This window comes from Anser anser (genome assembly GCF_964211835.1).
Source record: "Anser anser genome assembly, chromosome: 18".
Lineage (NCBI taxonomy): Eukaryota > Metazoa > Chordata > Aves > Anseriformes > Anatidae > Anser > Anser anser.
This window is the reverse complement of record NC_139739.1, coordinates 10,571,555-10,587,839: the sequence shown is the minus strand read 5'-3', so window position 1 is coordinate 10,587,839 and position 16,285 is coordinate 10,571,555. Positions and strand designations below refer to the sequence as shown.

Sequence of the window (16,285 nt, the reverse complement as noted above, 5' to 3'; positions counted from 1 at the left end):
AGATTATATTCCTGAGATCAGATGTGAATCACGAGTTAATCATATTTTCATTTATTATTACTGTCTTTACCCTTTTATTTTGTCCTGAGAAATTAGGTTTCTGAATTCAAAACAGTGAACTGTGAAGGCATGAAACTCTGCTGGGTTAGACCACAGCAGGTCACTGCGGATGAGGTACCAAAAAGCTCTCGGTTTGGAAGCGCATGTTGCTTCTGAAACTGAGTTAGTCATTTTTCAGTTAGTGCTATGTCTCTCTCTCCCAACTCTGATGTTTCAAGTTGCTGTTCTCTTAAATTAGTGAGAAAATATTTCTACTAAAGTCTGCTAAACGAGGTTTAAAACCCGCTTTGGAATGACAGGGTAAGACAGCAAACAAATCTCTTGACTGTGTAACAAAGCTCAGGGTGCTGTATTCTCTTGCTATATTTTTACCTGAAACTGGGGTGAAACGCACCCATGTCTGAAAGCAGAGATGCGAGGTGACCCACAAGATCAGTGTGCAGATGAGGCACATGCGCATGTAGACGATGTGTATCTGTTCTTGTGAAATGGCAGCTGTAGGGATTGGATTTCCCTGCAGACAGCACCACGTTTAGTCCAGGTTTGTTTGTATGATGCAGGAACGTGAACATGTACTCCAGGAGATGCTGGTGGCATTGTGCCTGTGTGTGTGTTTCTGGTAGGGGTACGTCTTGGGTGTGTTTCTAGCTGGCTGTAGTCGAAGAATCAAGCTGACCTTATCTATAAAGTGTATCAGAATGTGTGGATGCAAAAAACCGCTGAGTATAATGCAGGCATAGCAAATAAAATGGTTTGCCTGTAGGGTAAATATTTATGTGAGCAAAAAGATGGTGTTGCAGGAGAGGAACCTAAAGAGACCCTTGCAGAGGGTGTCCGTTCTCAGCAGGAGAGTACTGGTAAGTACTCTCTGGGGTGCCTTGAACTATTTATTTTCCCTGCTGCTGATTGCGTTTCACTATCTGTGGACTCGGAGGAAAAAGCAGGTACGAGAACAGAGTGAACACATGCCAGCAGTGTCATCTCCTTGTGAATGAATGAATGTTCGTGTCATTGCAGAGCAGCATATTTGTGCAGCACGCCTTTGTGGCAATGTACATGAGGGTGGGCAGCACGTGATGGCCCACGTCCTGGGTTTGGGACCGGAAGGAGACAGGTGTATGTAAAAAGGCTCCTCCACCTTTTCTCCATGCAGCCACGGCGCTTGCCAGGGCATAATTAATGGGGCTCTCATGTTTCAGGGCAGACTAGTGAGCAGCTGCTGAAGTGCCAGCTCAGTTGGTAGCCTCGAAAACAAAACATCCCTTGTTTCTCATCACCACTGTGAAATACTGCCTTCCTGAACCTTGGGCCTGGCCCTGCAGCTTTCAGGATAGACAAAATGTGAGACTTTTGCCAATGATATATTCTTCTAGGTCTGTTTAATATCCGTTATCAATTTAATGTGCCACTTTAATGAGATTTTGCTTTTTCCATCTCCGCCGTGGAGCTGATTACTTAGCGTATGTGGTTTTTGTTTGTTTATTGTTGTTATTATTTTTTAAAGGAAACTACAAAAGAAGTCGAATGTTTGCTTCAGCTGAAGAGAACGTTTCCTAAGTCCTGGGCAGAAAAAGGGAAAAAGAGAACCAGAGGATGTTGCTGGTAGGTGGGTATGACAGGAAGCCATGACTAGCAGTGTGATTGTCAGCAGGAAGCAAAAACTCACAGCCGATGTGACGCTGCCATCCAGCACACTTGCTGTGTCGTGTTGCCTGCCGGACTTTGTGGCCTGGGAAGCAGTGTTTGTCTACATGAGGTATTCTCCTGTACATTCATCTGCTGGAGTTTGAATTACTCTACATCTGGTTAATCTACTTGGCTGGAGTTAGCAGGCCCTGTTTTCTTCTCTTTACACCATGCTCAAGCCATGTGGAGAAAGGTGCGAGGGTGAGCCACCCTCGCTGGCTGGCAGCTGAGTGCTCCTCAGACCCTGGACAGCTTTGAGGTGTCTTGGCTGTTCAGTGCTCTGCAGATATGAACGCTGAGCTTTTCTGGCACGTTCTCACGTTGGCCTGGTTGCTCTCACCATGCTAGTACATGGGAAAGAAGACTTCCTCTCAGACATAGCTTACATCATCCTGGAACTGGTCATTGCGGTGCTGGCCATCCTGGGCAACATCCTGGTCTGCTGGGCAGTCTATTTGAATAGCAACCTGCAGAACGTCACTAACTACTTCGTGGTGTCCCTGGCTGCTGCTGACATTGCGGTGGGAGTGCTGGCAATCCCCTTTGCCATCACCATCAGCACTGGCTTCTGTGCCTTCTTCTATGGCTGCCTCTTCATTGCCTGCTTCGTCCTGGTCTTGACTCAGAGCTCCATCTTCAGCCTCCTCGCTATCGCCATCGACAGAATCATTGCAATCCGCATACCCCTCAGGTAAGCATGGGATGGGCTGGGAGGCAGAGGGCGGTATCGTGGTGAGGAACAAGCATCAGTAAAAGCAGCAGATCTGGAGGTGGGCTGAGGAGGGGAAGTTAAATGAGCAGCATTGCTTTTTCCCTTGTAATTTGGTTATTGGGGAGCAAAACCCATGTTTCTAGGGGCCTACCTTGGCTGCTGGATTTTCTGGTTGTTTCTTTTTCCTGTTTTTCCCTGATCTCACACAGCCTGTGTCCCTGGCTTTGCAGCGGCGCTGCCTAGGAGCTGCTGTTCCATATTTAGACAGGATCGTGCTATAACCTCAATAACCTGTGCTCTGAGCCAGGGCCAGCAGCACCGGAAGGATCGCAGTGGGAAAGTGGAGCTAGAACAATACGTGGTGGGGACAGAAAGGGGATTGAGGTCAGCTTGTCTTCTTCCTACTGGGGAGAACAGGGGACTGCCTGCAGCTGGTGGAGCAGGCTTGTAGGAGGGTATGGATGGGGATTTTCCCTTTGGGTCCATTTAATGTGAAGGGAGGAGAGGCAGCATGCCATGAGGAAGCTAGGAAGACTTGGACTAACTCCAGCTGCATCTGCAAGCAAAGTGTGTGTTAGGCCTAGGCAGGAGCTTGTCCCCACTCCAGCCCTGAAGGTGGTTATTCTGTGCTCTCCAGCCTGGAGTTTAAAGGAATAGAAGGACATTTAAACACTAGAGCTTGAAAGCTGAATAAGACTGGCTGCTACTTGGTGTGCAACCAGGGAGGCTGATGTGGGACAAGGGGAAGTTTTGCTGCATGCACAGGGGCAGCTACTCAGTTCCGTCTCCCAGAAGCACTTTGTGATGGGGTACGTCTGCCTGTGGGCGCAGAGCAGCACTGCGTGTTGTGGGCTGGGTTTGAAGGCTTTGTGACAACGCTTGCAAGTTGTTCAACAAGCTTGAAAGATGCAGAGAGAGCCCCAGGAGAGGCCAGTGCTGGCAGAGCGTACAGGAGTCTCCTTCCTTCCTCTCTCATCCTTAGGAGGATGCAGCGTGCTCTCACAAATGGAGAGACTTGCTTCCTATTCTGCTGAAAAAGAAATGTAGCTGCAAAAACAGAACAAATTTCCGATTATTATGCTCTCAATTTTGAGGTTTTGGATCTCCTTGCTCTTGTCAAGTTTAAATCACGTGTGTCAAGCTGTCCAGTCTGGTTTTGTCTCCTGTGAATATTTTGGTCATCCAGCACTTATGTTGATGAACACAGACCTCCCATTCAAAAATAGAAAGCATTCTTTTCCCCAGGGCTGCGGAGATTACCTTTCCATGTGGACCAGTGCAGCATAGTCTTTCCTGAAGGCTTGTCCCAGCATGCTTGTGCTGCTCTAACGTTACCGTTAATTGTTGGCTTCCAAGCTTACAGTTTTAAGTGTTACAGCCTCTGCTTTAAGGCAGTTGTAAGGAATAACAATTCCATTCCATTGCAGAGGAAAGCTCTATCAATATACCTGTAAATTCAACTGTCTCCGCTTTTTTGCGTTTCTACAGATAGACATTTTCAGTTCATACACCACTGATAAATAGTACAAAGAAACGTGTGTAGAGAAGCCTTTGGTAGCTTGCGTCTGAAATGATTTTGAAAAGGTCTGATGTCTTTAATTCATCTCTCATAAGTTAACTCTGAAAACTTTTGCTGACGGTTTAAGCATTCATATTGTTAAGAGGATAACTTGCCAGGAAAAGGATTTTAAAAATCTGGATTTCTGCCCATTTTTGGTACTATTCTAATTATATTGTCTTTGCAGTTTGATTTCCTGGAATAGACACAGTAGAGTCTTTTAGTAAAATATGACTGCACCAGTGCTGAGCAGTGTACCTGTTTCACTATTTTGTTTTTGAAAAAACAGAACACACCCTTTTCCACCCCAGAAATCATGGAGTTTATTGGATGCAGAAACCGACAGGTAGATCCATGGGTTCCTCCCCCTCCTTGTCCTGTACTGGTTTGTCCTTTTACAGTAGGAATGAAGAAGTTGTCAATTCCGTTTTCCTCAGAAGAATTTATGGATGAACGAACGTTAGATTTATAGGTTCTGACATGCTGAGAAAGTGAAAGCTGATTAGCTGAAGAGGGAAATGAGATATGATTCAGACTGCTCACATCCTTTTTTTTTTTTCTTTTTCTAACACCTGATTGTCTCAAAAGTGCGTCAAATGATTGGAAGGAAAATTCTGCCACTAAGGATGCAATGCTTTTGCCCCATCCTTTAATGTCTGGGAATACTTCTCTCTTTACAGAGGACAGAAAAGGTAACAAGAGGCATTCCCAATATTCATTCGATAAATGCTCTTAAAAATAGACAGACTTCCTTTGTGTATTCTAGAGAAACAAAAAAGGGCCAAACCTATTTTTTTCTTCTTTAACTGTTTCATATCTGATTTGTCCTAAGAAAGATAACCACGTCTCAATGGATACCTATTCCCACACAAATAAACTGTAAGTATTAAGGAAACAAGAGTGGGATTTCTGATTCTGCTTAGTGTTGGATACCTCAGTAAATAACTGGTGTTATGTTTGGAATGATTTTTCTGTGGATAAAATGAACCTTTCCCAAAAAATTGCAGAGAGGAAAGGTACGCATAGCTAAAAATGTAAACATACAAAGAAAAACAAAAACACTATTTAGTGAATGTCTTATGGGTTCTGCCTTTCAAATAATTAAAACATTGTGCAGAATTTGAAAAACTTTCTGAAAGTTCTCAAATGCTTTGCAGAATGCTGCCAGGTTTAATACAAGTGTAACACTCTGCAAGTGGCAGTAAAGCGCTCCCGAGGAAGTGAGTCCGAGCCATTGTTCAGTGTAGGATTAAATACAAAGTGTCTCTCTAACATGGCAGGTACCTGAAAATCTGCAGTCACTGATATAAAACCCCTGGGTGTTCTGAACAAAACTGGCTGTGAGTCCGAGCTCCAGGATGAAGTCATGGGCTGAGAACAATTGCCACTTTCCAGGCTCTTTGGTGCCAGGAAATGCTGCGAGGGCACTGTGCCCAGCCACGTGCTCTCGTGCATGCACTTGCAGTGCAGGTATTCCCGTGGTGAAGGACAGGTAGCTCTGAAGCACTGGAAAGAGAGGAGTCGTTCTTCCTGCAGCCAAATGGAAAAGTTTTCTTAGATTGCTGCTTGCTCTGTGTGCTGGCTTCACGTGCTCACCTGAGGCATAAATCCATGTGCTTGTTGTTTGGTGCCAGCTACAGTAACTTGCTGACGTGGAGAGCTTTTCCTCTGTTGGAAGGTTCTTCAGAGATGACTCTGGGATGCTTGTCTGGGAAAGCATTGTTAAGGTGCAGCTCCCTGACACTTGGAGCGTTGGGTCAGATTTATCCCATGTAGTGGGGACTGAAATTGCAGCCCTGGGTTGGCAGTGGGGTGACAGGTTGCTTTTCTGCCAGGGGCTAAGGGAGCTGGACGTGAAGAATTGCCTTCTCTAAGTCGGGTGGGAAGAACTGGAGAGATGGATAAAAGCCTCAAATAAAGTCTAGGACTCAGAAGGGACCTTTGTACTGAGAACAGTCTGTTACAGCATTTCCTTTAATTCTCAGGGTTTGCTTTCTCAAATGGGCCTATCTGAGCATCTGATTCAGTGAATTGGTGACTTAATGTTTCATTGCTGCTTTGAGTGCCACTGGACTTCTGTCTTTCCCTGCTCACCATAAGCCTTTTGACCTTACACCAAGCATTTCCTACATGTGCTCATATCTTGTCAAGCAGATTTTGGCCAGATCCAGCCTAATATGAAAGAATAATTCACTTCTTCCTTTGAGCAACCATGGACATGGCTTTAAAAGCAGTGTTATTTGTTTGTGGCTTCGAGTGGAACTTACTGCTGCCAAGGTTTTAGTCTGGGAGCTGGTTGTGCTGTGAGCAACAGCACAGTGCCTGCCTGCTGCTGCTGGGAGCCCTGTGCCCGTCTGTGGGACACCCCCCCAGCCTGTCCCCCCAGTGTAGTCATGCACCAGTATCAGTTACACCTGATAATGGGAGGAAGTTTCTTGACTGAGAGTCATGGGAAAGAGTTGTTTAGGTGGTGCATGAGAAGGTCTGGGTTTGGTTTCTTGCTCAAGATTTCCTAGGTGATCTGGGACTGTCAGCATCTCATTTCCAGATACATGTAGGAGGGACAGAATATCCTCCTCCTGTTTGCCCCCTGTGACTGCAGCTGCATGGGGCGCTGGGGGGATGTGCCCAGTGAACAGCGTTCATAATGATTTGTTAAAAACCATGAAGCACAAGAAGCGCTTGTGCACAGACAGTTCAGTGCTGTCTGGACACATCAGACATGCTACAAAGCCACTCACCAGTTATGCAGAACACAGGCTGTAGGTGTGAGCAGCTCCTTTTGGCAGGCTGCGCCCCCTCCATAGGGGTGCCACGCTATATGTGAAGCTTCCCGAAAGCCCTGCGCTTACCACGTGGAGCTGTGCAGCACTGGGAGTACAGAGAGCAGCTTTGACCTGGCTGCTGTGAGCCTGGGCAGGCATCTAACCAAGAACACAAACTCCTCAATGCCAGCCTGGGGAGCTCTCTGAGTGGGCAGACAGAAGGCAGCCAGGAAAGTCCGTCCAGCAGTAACCCAACCTCAGCCAGGTCAGCCGGCAATGTCTAGTGCAGGTCCTAGAAATGAAGCTCTCCCAAGTGAAGGGACACTCCTCAGTGGGTTCCTGTCCAGCATAGTGCCGCACACTGTCACTAGATGCTGTGAGCTTTCACTCTTAACTCTTGGAGATACTGAGCAAGGCGTTATGGAAATGCACTGATGGGCTGAGAGTTCCCGCTGCCAGCGCGACACACCGCAGCTGGAAAGCAGCAGGCTGCTTGGGTTAAGTGCTGTTCCTAAGCTCTGTAAAGTTTGTTGCATGGGAATCCCCAGAGGGTAAGAGGGAGGGAGGGAGAAGCTGGGCGGGGGGGGGGGGTTGTTTGCCTGGAGCAGTAATGAATGTATTTTTAGTGGAAGGGAAGGGACATCTCTAGTCGTGGGATAACAGCTGCACAATTTCAAAATTCCTCTGACAAGATGTAGCCAATTCCAGGGCTGCATGGTTTTGTGATTTTTTTTTTTTCCAAGCTTCAAGTGCCTTCAGCCAACCTCTTGCTCCCCAAGTGTTCTTTTCAAAGCACAGATGCTGTTTTGCTGTGTTGATTAGCTCTGAATGTAAGCAGCTTCTCTGCTACCATCCATGCTTTGCCCTGAGCCACCGCTAGGCATTGATCAGGACCCACCACTTGCTGGAGAAACCTTCTCGTTTCCCAGGATTGGCTGAATCCCTGCCTGATTTCGGGAAGGTGGACTTAAATGTATTTTGGGTGCTGGGAATTGTGTGGTTGACTCCCTCACCCGCTCCTCCTTTTCCAATTTGGAAATGCAGTTGCGGAAAGGAGACTCAGGCCTGCCAGGTCATGTGTGGAGCCAAGCTTTCCCAAGGTCCTTCGGCAGGGATTTCAAGTGTGTGTGTGATCTCCGTTCTGTGCTGTGCCCAGAGAAAGCAGCACCTCCCCGCCTTTGTTTTGAACTGGCATTGGGGTAGGAGCATGAACCTGTGGGATTCACTATTTCATTAAGAGACAGAAAGATTTCTATGGCTTGTTGGAGGGAAAAAATGTTTATTTGCTGAGAGGATTCTGGGGACGGAGGGAGAAGGAGCGCTGGATAAACACTGGGAGACCGGAGCTGCTGTGGTCTGCCTGCGGACACATGGGGTCAAACACAGTGTGGGACCCACACTGGACAATGTGGGAATCCAGCTATCTGCTTTCCATGCTGAGCATTACCAAGTAAAGGAAATTGCATTGAAATGTCAAACAGTTGCCTTGATTTAGGTTTTTAGAGAGAAGAACTGGTGGAGTTGGCTCAAGGCTCAGGGTAACCTGTGAGGCCTTGGGAACTGGCTGATGTTTGCAACAAACTGAGGGCTCTGGCTGCACTGTCAGGTTCTTACCGTGTTGCTTACCAGCTCTTTCAGCAGATCTTGGAGGATTTGTTGCTAGGAGCACAGGCTTGATCGAGGCGTGTCAATATCTTCATCACTGAAGTTGCCTTCGGTGTGTGCATTGCAGTAGTCAGAGCACTGTCCTTAGCTCGATTTTATGAGGAACTGACACAGCGTCAGCTTTCTGGGCTGCTGAGGGAAACTGCTGGCCTTGTCTCTGTTCTTTAAGGAAGTTTAGTGATGACTTCTTGGACTCCTTGAAGATGCTGTTGTGGGGCAGAGGTGCTGTGCAAGGGAACGCCAGCCTGGCCTCTGCAGTTCACTCACCAACATACTTCCTCAGAGCCCACCTGAACGTGGACGTGGGGCCAGCAGCCCTGTGCCTCCAAGTTCTTTGGTGTCGTTCGGCTTGCAGATCAACTGCGAGACAGGCCAAGCAGTTCTCTGCTAGAAGCCTGTTCCCTTGGCACAAAGGAGGAGGTACCTCAGCCTTCGGTGAAGGAGCCAGGGCAATTTTTACCATCAAGAGTCAGAGCAGTGTTGCCAGTTATCCAGGCTGTGAGATCCATGTGCATAGCCAAGTGGGATGGTGGAGTTGGAGGTACACGGATGAAAGCTATGTTAATTTCCTTGCTTTTCTGTAGCCTAGTCACTGCCTAAAGGAAAGAGGAGGGAAATAGACGGCATGCAGTGGTACCGTGGAGTCCATGCTGTGCTGGGTGGGTTCTGCACAGCAGTTCAAAGACCCATCTGAAGAAGCATGTGCCCTTTCTTGCTGTCTTCTGGGGCACTGGGCCGTTGTTTGTGTGTCAGGGGCTTGTTGAATGATATTGGTGTAATTCCCATTTTTTCCTCTGCTTTCTAGGTACAATGGCTTGGTGACTGGCTCTCGAGCCAAAGGTATCATTGCCATCTGCTGGGTGTTATCTTTCATCATTGGCTTGACACCAATGCTAGGGTGGCACAAGCGCTCCCAGGTTGAAGAGCTGGGTACTAATAAGTCCTCTCCCATCAACTGCAGCAACAGTATGGTGGTGTGCCTATTTGAGGCAGTGGTCACCATGGAGTACATGGTCTACTACAACTTCTTTGCCTGCGTATTGTTGCCCCTCCTCCTCATGTTTGGTATCTACTTGAAAATCTTCATGGCAGCCCGGCGACAGCTCAAGCAGATGGAGAACAAGATGGTACACGGGGAGCGCTCACGCTCCACTTTGCAGAAGGAAGTCCACGCGGCCAAGTCTTTAGCCATCATTGTTGGATTGTTTGCAGTCTGTTGGCTTCCACTACATATTATTAACTGTTTCACCCTTTTTTGCCCTAATTGTGCCCATGCTCCCCTCTGGCTGATGTATCTGGCCATTATCCTGTCTCATGCCAACTCAGTGGTAAATCCTCTAATTTATGCCTACCGGATCAGAGAGTTCCGATACACCTTCCGCAAAATCATCAGCCAGCATATCCTGGGCAGGAAGGAGCAGTTCAAGGCAGGAACAGCCAGCATTAGGACTTCGACCCATGGCGGGGACGGCGAGAATGCCAGCATACGAATCAGTGAGTATGCGTTAGAGGTATACACCAATGGGGAGATTCCCAGGGATCCTGAAAAGCAGGACTTGAACAAATGCAAAGCTGTCTTGGAATGGCACCAGAATGGGAATGCTCTGGACATGGAGACGAATGGGCATCTCCCGCATTCCTGCAGGAATGGAATTCTCTCAGATGCATGCATGAACAGGCAGCTTCACAGTGAAGAGCTAATTGATGCCCAGGTGTCTTACTCGGATCTAGAAAGCACAGCCTTCACAGCAGCTGATGTTTCCTGATGAGTCCTTTGAAGTCTTCCTGGTAGAATTATTTTATTTTCCATGGGTGGCCTCTGCCATGGCAGAAAGGGAGTCTGGGGGGCGGGGGGAGAGGTGTGTATTCAGATTGCTGTGGAGAAAGGGGTCCTTACCCAGGACTCTTGGGAGGACCCTAAATACTAGACTGGAGAAAAGCCAAGAGACCATCGAAGTGGACTAAGAAAGGAGAGACACGCTACCCATCGCTGACCTGTCATCAAGAGCAGTGCCAAGGTCAAAGATGGCATTCCAAGGTCGGCACTGGGAGACTCTCATGATGCAGAGCATATCATAACGTTATGCTGTACTGTGTGTCTGTGGTTGTACGTCAGTTTTGCTGTCTTTACCAACAGAAATAAAACCATGGCTGGAAGTATTCACTTAATTGCAAGGAGCAACAGGGAGGGGCCTCCAATTATTTGGCCCTGAAAAAATGGAAGGAGGATAGCAACATCTATTGGTCAGGAAGGATGCCAGCAGCTGTTTGGAGGAGGAATTTACCTGAGAGGAACTTTGGATACCTTCAACTATGACATTTTGTCTTTCAGTTCGTGTTTTTAAAGCTTATACTGCAACAGGTTGCTTGGACACTTTTTCTTGTCTTGTTTAGATTCCATTATGTTAAGTTATAAAGATGGGCAAGAACTCATATTCATTCCCTGAGCGCTCAGTGTTCCAGATGCACAAGACAAATATAACCTCATAGCTCTCCACTCTGTCAAACAAATAATGAAAACAGAGACCGTAATATGGAGTTCCCTTAGCAAAAGGGCTGTTAGCAGGACATGGTGCTCGACCTTGCAGTGGGCTGTGTTACCAGGGCTGGTCGTGCCCCAAGGTGGTGTGGAGAGCTATCAGGAGGGAGGTGTCCGCAGGCTGGTGGGCACTGTCTGGCTACTGCTTTTTCCCTCTGTGTCTATGCTTGTCCTGGGATCCCAGAATGCAAATTATCTCTGTGGTCCTAAGTTTTCATCCTCACTCAAAATGCTGTGGGATGGGATTTGTTTTCTCTTTTTTTTGAGGGTTGGGGGGAGGAAGGCAACGTGGGATGGGACATACCTATTACTTAATTCTGGAATCCCCATGAGCTCTATTTGAACACCTTTTCTCCTGTGATTTCAGTTGTTTCCTGATGTGCTTTACTGTGAAGCCTGATGTGCAGAGGCCAGCAGATCTGGGTCTGTCTGATTAGAAGATGCTCCTACTCTGAGGAGCTGGCAGCAATCAGTAGTAGCGGAAATCTGCTTAGAAACTACAGTAGTCTGTGTAAGAGAGAGGCAAATCTTCTGCAGCAAAGGTATGCACTGATATGCTTTGTTGTAGAGCAGTTTCACAGTGGTTTGGTAACTTCCTGTATCACTTGTTAGCTCTATCAGTATCACTTGTGGTAGCTCAAGGATGGCAGAGTGCCATGCTAGCTTGTATTCTACCTAAATCTTGTCCAGTCTTTATTTCAAGGACAAATATTCCATGCCCAATGCCACTAGCCTTCTGGGGAGACAGGCAAGTCCTACTAGACATGGTCCTACAAGAAGGCTAGAAGTCTGGTAATTCCAGGGATCTGGACTTTTTCCATAGCTGAAAACGTCAGAGTTATCAGCCCACAACCCTGGGTCCTCCTCATGTCCCTCCACTAATGTTTCAGAACCCAAATAGTCTCATTTTCAGGAAGGAAAGGGGAACTGAATTTTGATATTTGGGGAAGAGCACATTAGGTTTGTGTGTTCTCGTTCCATGTTTATTTTAAATATTGTGAAGTATTAAAATGAAAGTCAGTTTTATTTGAAGAAGCTTTTCTTTTTTACCAGTCTGTCTTCATGAAGGTGGGGAGTGGTTTAGAATGTTGAATGTGCTCAAGTATGTAACTGCTCTAGGCTACCACAAAGCTTACTGTGAGATGGATAAGAAGATGTGGTTGCCACCCCCATCCTTAGCAGGAAGACAGGCAAGTATGAAGAACAATAGACTCCACAGTTCAGCTGAATCGCTGCTTTCTTGGCACGGCTGTTCCACGTAGTCTTAACGTCAGAGGAGTGGATTATCACTCCAGCACCACTAACAAACACTAAGCTATTTCTCTGTGACTGACATTGCAGGTAGTTCCTTTGTAGGGTGTTTTGGAGTCTTGTTACTCTCGGTCTTGATGGAATATTTCTGTAGGTTGTGTATGGGATGACTCCTCTGGCCTCCTGAAACAGCAGCAGAGGAATTCAGTCAGAAAAGTGGGGGTCTGAACTCTTTGGGCCTCAGCTGGGAGCTGAAATGTTTCTAAGAATAACACAAGATTACATCCGGTATTCATGTCAATAACAATTAGGTCCACAAAGAAGCAGAGCAGGGAAGGAAGTGTGGGAAAATACCGGCATTGCTCATGTGCTGGAACACACGCGAGTGCAGAAGTGTCTCCTGTTGAGCTTTAGTTGCCATTGTAAAGGGATATTTTATGCCATGTTGCATCAGACTTTCAACAGCTGATGTAGGTTGGTTGCTTTCTATTGTTTCCTGTGCTTCTTCGCACTCAATTATGGGAGTTGCTTGCTTGCCCCAAGAATCAAATTGATCTATGTTGATGTGACACACTTAAGATTGTCTTTCTGGAAAACTTTCCTGCCCAACCAGATCGCCATGCTCACTTACTTTGCGTTTCCAGATGTCTTGAAATCAGTTTCTGTCTCACTGATTGATGTGCCCCCCAAGTGTGTCCAGTCCCTTTCAACAGTAGCGATCTAGATGTGAAATGAAAAGGGTATGTGAAGGGGCCAGGGGATGTGTGTAGGAGGAGGGTGTAAGGAGGCAGCATGTTTTATATAGAATTGGAAGTCTAGTCACAGGAAGGAAGAATGGCCAATTGCGCCACATGCTGTGTGCCTTCTGGCAAACATATGTCTGAGATGGACCTTCAGAAGATGTTTCCAAAGCAGTTGTTGGAGGGGGAGCATGAACCTTTTGAACAGAATTTTGGAATTCTTACTTGTTTCCTAGGGATCGTGATTTCAAGGCTTCCATCCTTTTTTTAAAAAAAGAAGTTTTAAGGTCCTATGAATGAAGTCTGCTCTTTTCTCCTTCTGCCAGTGCCCTCCAGTCTTAAGAGAAGTACCTCTGCCAAACCACACAGGGCAAGGATCATTTTAAAAAGTTAAATAATTTTTTCCTAACCTCCCACTCATATTATCCCCATTTTCTTCCTAGCTGAAGATGTAGCTAATGAAATAACTGTTCTCGATAAGCAAAGACAGTAACAAGACGAAAGGAAGAATGAGGTGACCATCAGGAGAGGCTAGAGAAGATCTCTTTGGGAATCCAAGGTGCAGTGGGTCCAAAAAGGAAGAGCTGGGGTAAAAAGAGGCTAATTTCATTGAATTGGAACATGTTACTAAAAATGGCTCACAACCCATAGAGAGAAGTGGTTCCTCATTTGGTGTGAGGGCATTCCATGAATTTCAGCATTCCCTTGAGACTCTTAGGCTCCAGGGTTTATTTGCTTTATAGGGTTTTGGAGAAAGTAAAATTCTGATCAGTTGCCAGGAGTAATTTTATCAAGAGTTCTTCTTAGGTCTGTCTTCTCTATGGGGAACTGCTTTTTGTGTGTGCAAATGCACTTACAGCTTTGTCCTGCAGTTTCCTCTTGGATCAGCAGTATCTCAAAGCTCTGTGCAAGCTTGGACTGCAGCTCTTGAACAGAGCTGAGTGAGAGGAGAAAGAGGCTGATGCTTGTTTGACAGAGGGCACTAGCAAAGGGTCATAGTAGGACAGTTGGGGTTGCTGTAGACAGAAAGGACTTGCCACTGGACCCAACTGGTGTTTGTGAGCTTATTGTGCAGATGAGCTTGGGAGTTACGTGGAGTAGTCTGAATCTTTGATTGTTCTTTGAAAAGAAGCTCCAGAGGATGCTGGAGGATGTAGGAAAGTCTCAAGGTGTGAGAGCAGACTGGAGTGTTAGGGTTAGATGGGAAATATTGGTGGGGAAGGAGGATTTGTAGGGTATGTGCTTGTGAGGATTTCGGGGGAGTGGGAATGTGCTGGGAGGAGCTGGGGATTGCACAGATAGTCTCAGGGGAGTGGGGCTGGCATGAGCCCAGGGCATGACTTGCTGAGGAAGGACTCTGGAAGGGATGTGTGGTCTCATGGCTCCTCGGGGTCACAGCAGAGAGGCAGCCTTGCCCCGATATCTGCAGAGGGTTGACTTTGTCTGGTCTATATATGACTGAGGTAGAGAGATTTTTCCTGGATTATCTCATTTTCAGATGCGTTGTCTCATTTCATGAGTGCGTTCAGGTGTAACAAAAGCCCTTCTGCTTCATGACCATGAGCAGTAACACCCCCCTCTCCCCCTCATCAGTTCAGCTGTGTTTTGTGGGAAGGACAAGCATGCTGTAATTGCTGTGGTGCATTAAATCTGCATGATACTCTCTAGTGGTGTTTGGTAGGTTTAGCTGCCTAATAGTCAGTTCTCTCCTGATCTGTTCTGGGCATCAGACTGCTCTGAGAAAGACCAAGGAGCTTTGTCTTTCTAGCCCTGAGCTTTTGGCCTTCTTTGCAGTAAAGCACATCAAGAGTAACTAAAATCACACCAGTTCCTTGTTTGCATGAGAGGTGACTGAACCTAACAGATTGAGAATCCCCAAAAGGGGACAGTGTTCTGTGTAACTCCCTGTCTTATCCGTCTGCTGGGACTCTTAACACAAGCATGCGTTGAATTCAAGACTGGAACCTGTTGATCTGAGAACATCCTTCGCTTCCCTCGTTCTGTCCCAGGAGCTGGTATTCCTGCCCCCGTCCTGTGGAGCAGTTGTCTCTCTGGTCTGTGAGTCAAGACACTATGAACACCCTGCTGCACACGCTGTCACTAGGAAACACTTACTCTTTTAATTTAAATGTTTTATGAATATAGTTGTTGTTTTCCCTCTGTTTGTCAGTTACCAGTGGGAGGGGAGGGAAAGGGGTGGGAGAATCTGTGCATGCATATGTATTTAAAGTGCATTGACCAAAGTTGTTTTTTTTATTTGTTTGTTTTGAATCTGTGAAATTTTCATATCTGTGAAGTCATCAGACTGCTGGGCAGTGAGGAGCCACTGGTGCTGCTGAGTCTGTCTTGGTTACATTTCTTAATAAGCATTAAAATAATAAAATATATTTGTAAAAGAGAGTGTGAGTGTATTTGTCCAAGGAAGATTCTGCTGGCTGACCCTGTTTTGTAAATACTTTTTTTTATTATTTTATTAGCTTTTTTCCATAGATCTATCCCTGGCACTACCTGTTCTTTTGCTGAAGATGTTAACATCGACTCAGGTAACTGGAAGCCCTGCAACATCCCTGATGTCCTGGGATCTGTCATCTTGGCCATAAAAGTTTACAGCTGCGTACTGAACACAAGGTAGAGCACTGTGTTTGCCCAGAACACTGCAGCAGCAGAAACAGTAGCATTACATAGTGGGACCTGGAGGAGATACCTGGAGCACAACACTACCTCGCCAGCTGTGACTGGAACATCTCGTCCCTTTAGCTCTCCTTCCACACATCAGACATCACTGTAACACCACAGCTACTTCAGCCCTCTGTCCTGTCTGCCAATGCTGCTCAGACTGAGCTAGCCCCAGCCTGATAGCCAGATTAGTCTGGAAATGGAGGCAGTGAATTTAAATGCTACTGTGGTGCCTCTCAGGCCAATGTTGACAAGAAGCAGCAGGAACAATTTCCAGCTTTTCACAGCTGGCAGCTACTAAATGTGTGTGGGGAGGTTAGTGAAGGTCTGTGTGATCCAGGAGCATTTGGAATTGGGAAGCGTTGAAATGAAAGTTCACCAGATAACCATCAGCTACTGGTCATTCCCTCTTTCAGTTCCCTTTGCAGCTGGGCTGGAGGCCCTGGTTCATGGAGAGGTGCTGGCACCCTGGTGCTCTGCAGCCAGCTGTGCCTGAGCTGTTCAACCAACTGTGTAATTGAAAAGCTTTTTGATTTTTTTCCCTTCTTTCACAAACACTGTGCGTTTTGTTCTGCAGCATCAAAGGCCAGGAGCTGGGAGGAACAATGGGTGTCTGCAGGAGCTGCGGGGGAA

At 46.7% G+C, this 16,285-nt stretch overlaps 1 protein-coding gene across 11 annotated transcripts in view; it reads left to right on the top strand.

The window, feature by feature from the left end:
* Positions 1-15,372, top strand: part of ADORA2A (adenosine A2a receptor) — a 29,739-nt gene extending 14,367 nt beyond the window's left edge. For all 11 annotated transcript variants that reach the window (XM_083803951.1, XM_083803949.1, XM_083803946.1 and 8 more), the window contains 2 exons: positions 1,565-2,437; positions 9,252-15,372. In XM_083803951.1, coding sequence (XP_083660077.1) covers positions 2,088-2,437; positions 9,252-10,212 — 1,311 coding nt within the window. In that variant the 5' untranslated portion in view covers positions 1,565-2,087 and the 3' untranslated portion in view covers positions 10,213-15,372. The remainder of the gene's footprint in view (positions 1-1,564; positions 2,438-9,251) is intronic.
* The last annotated feature ends 913 nt before the right edge of the window (positions 15,373-16,285 follow it).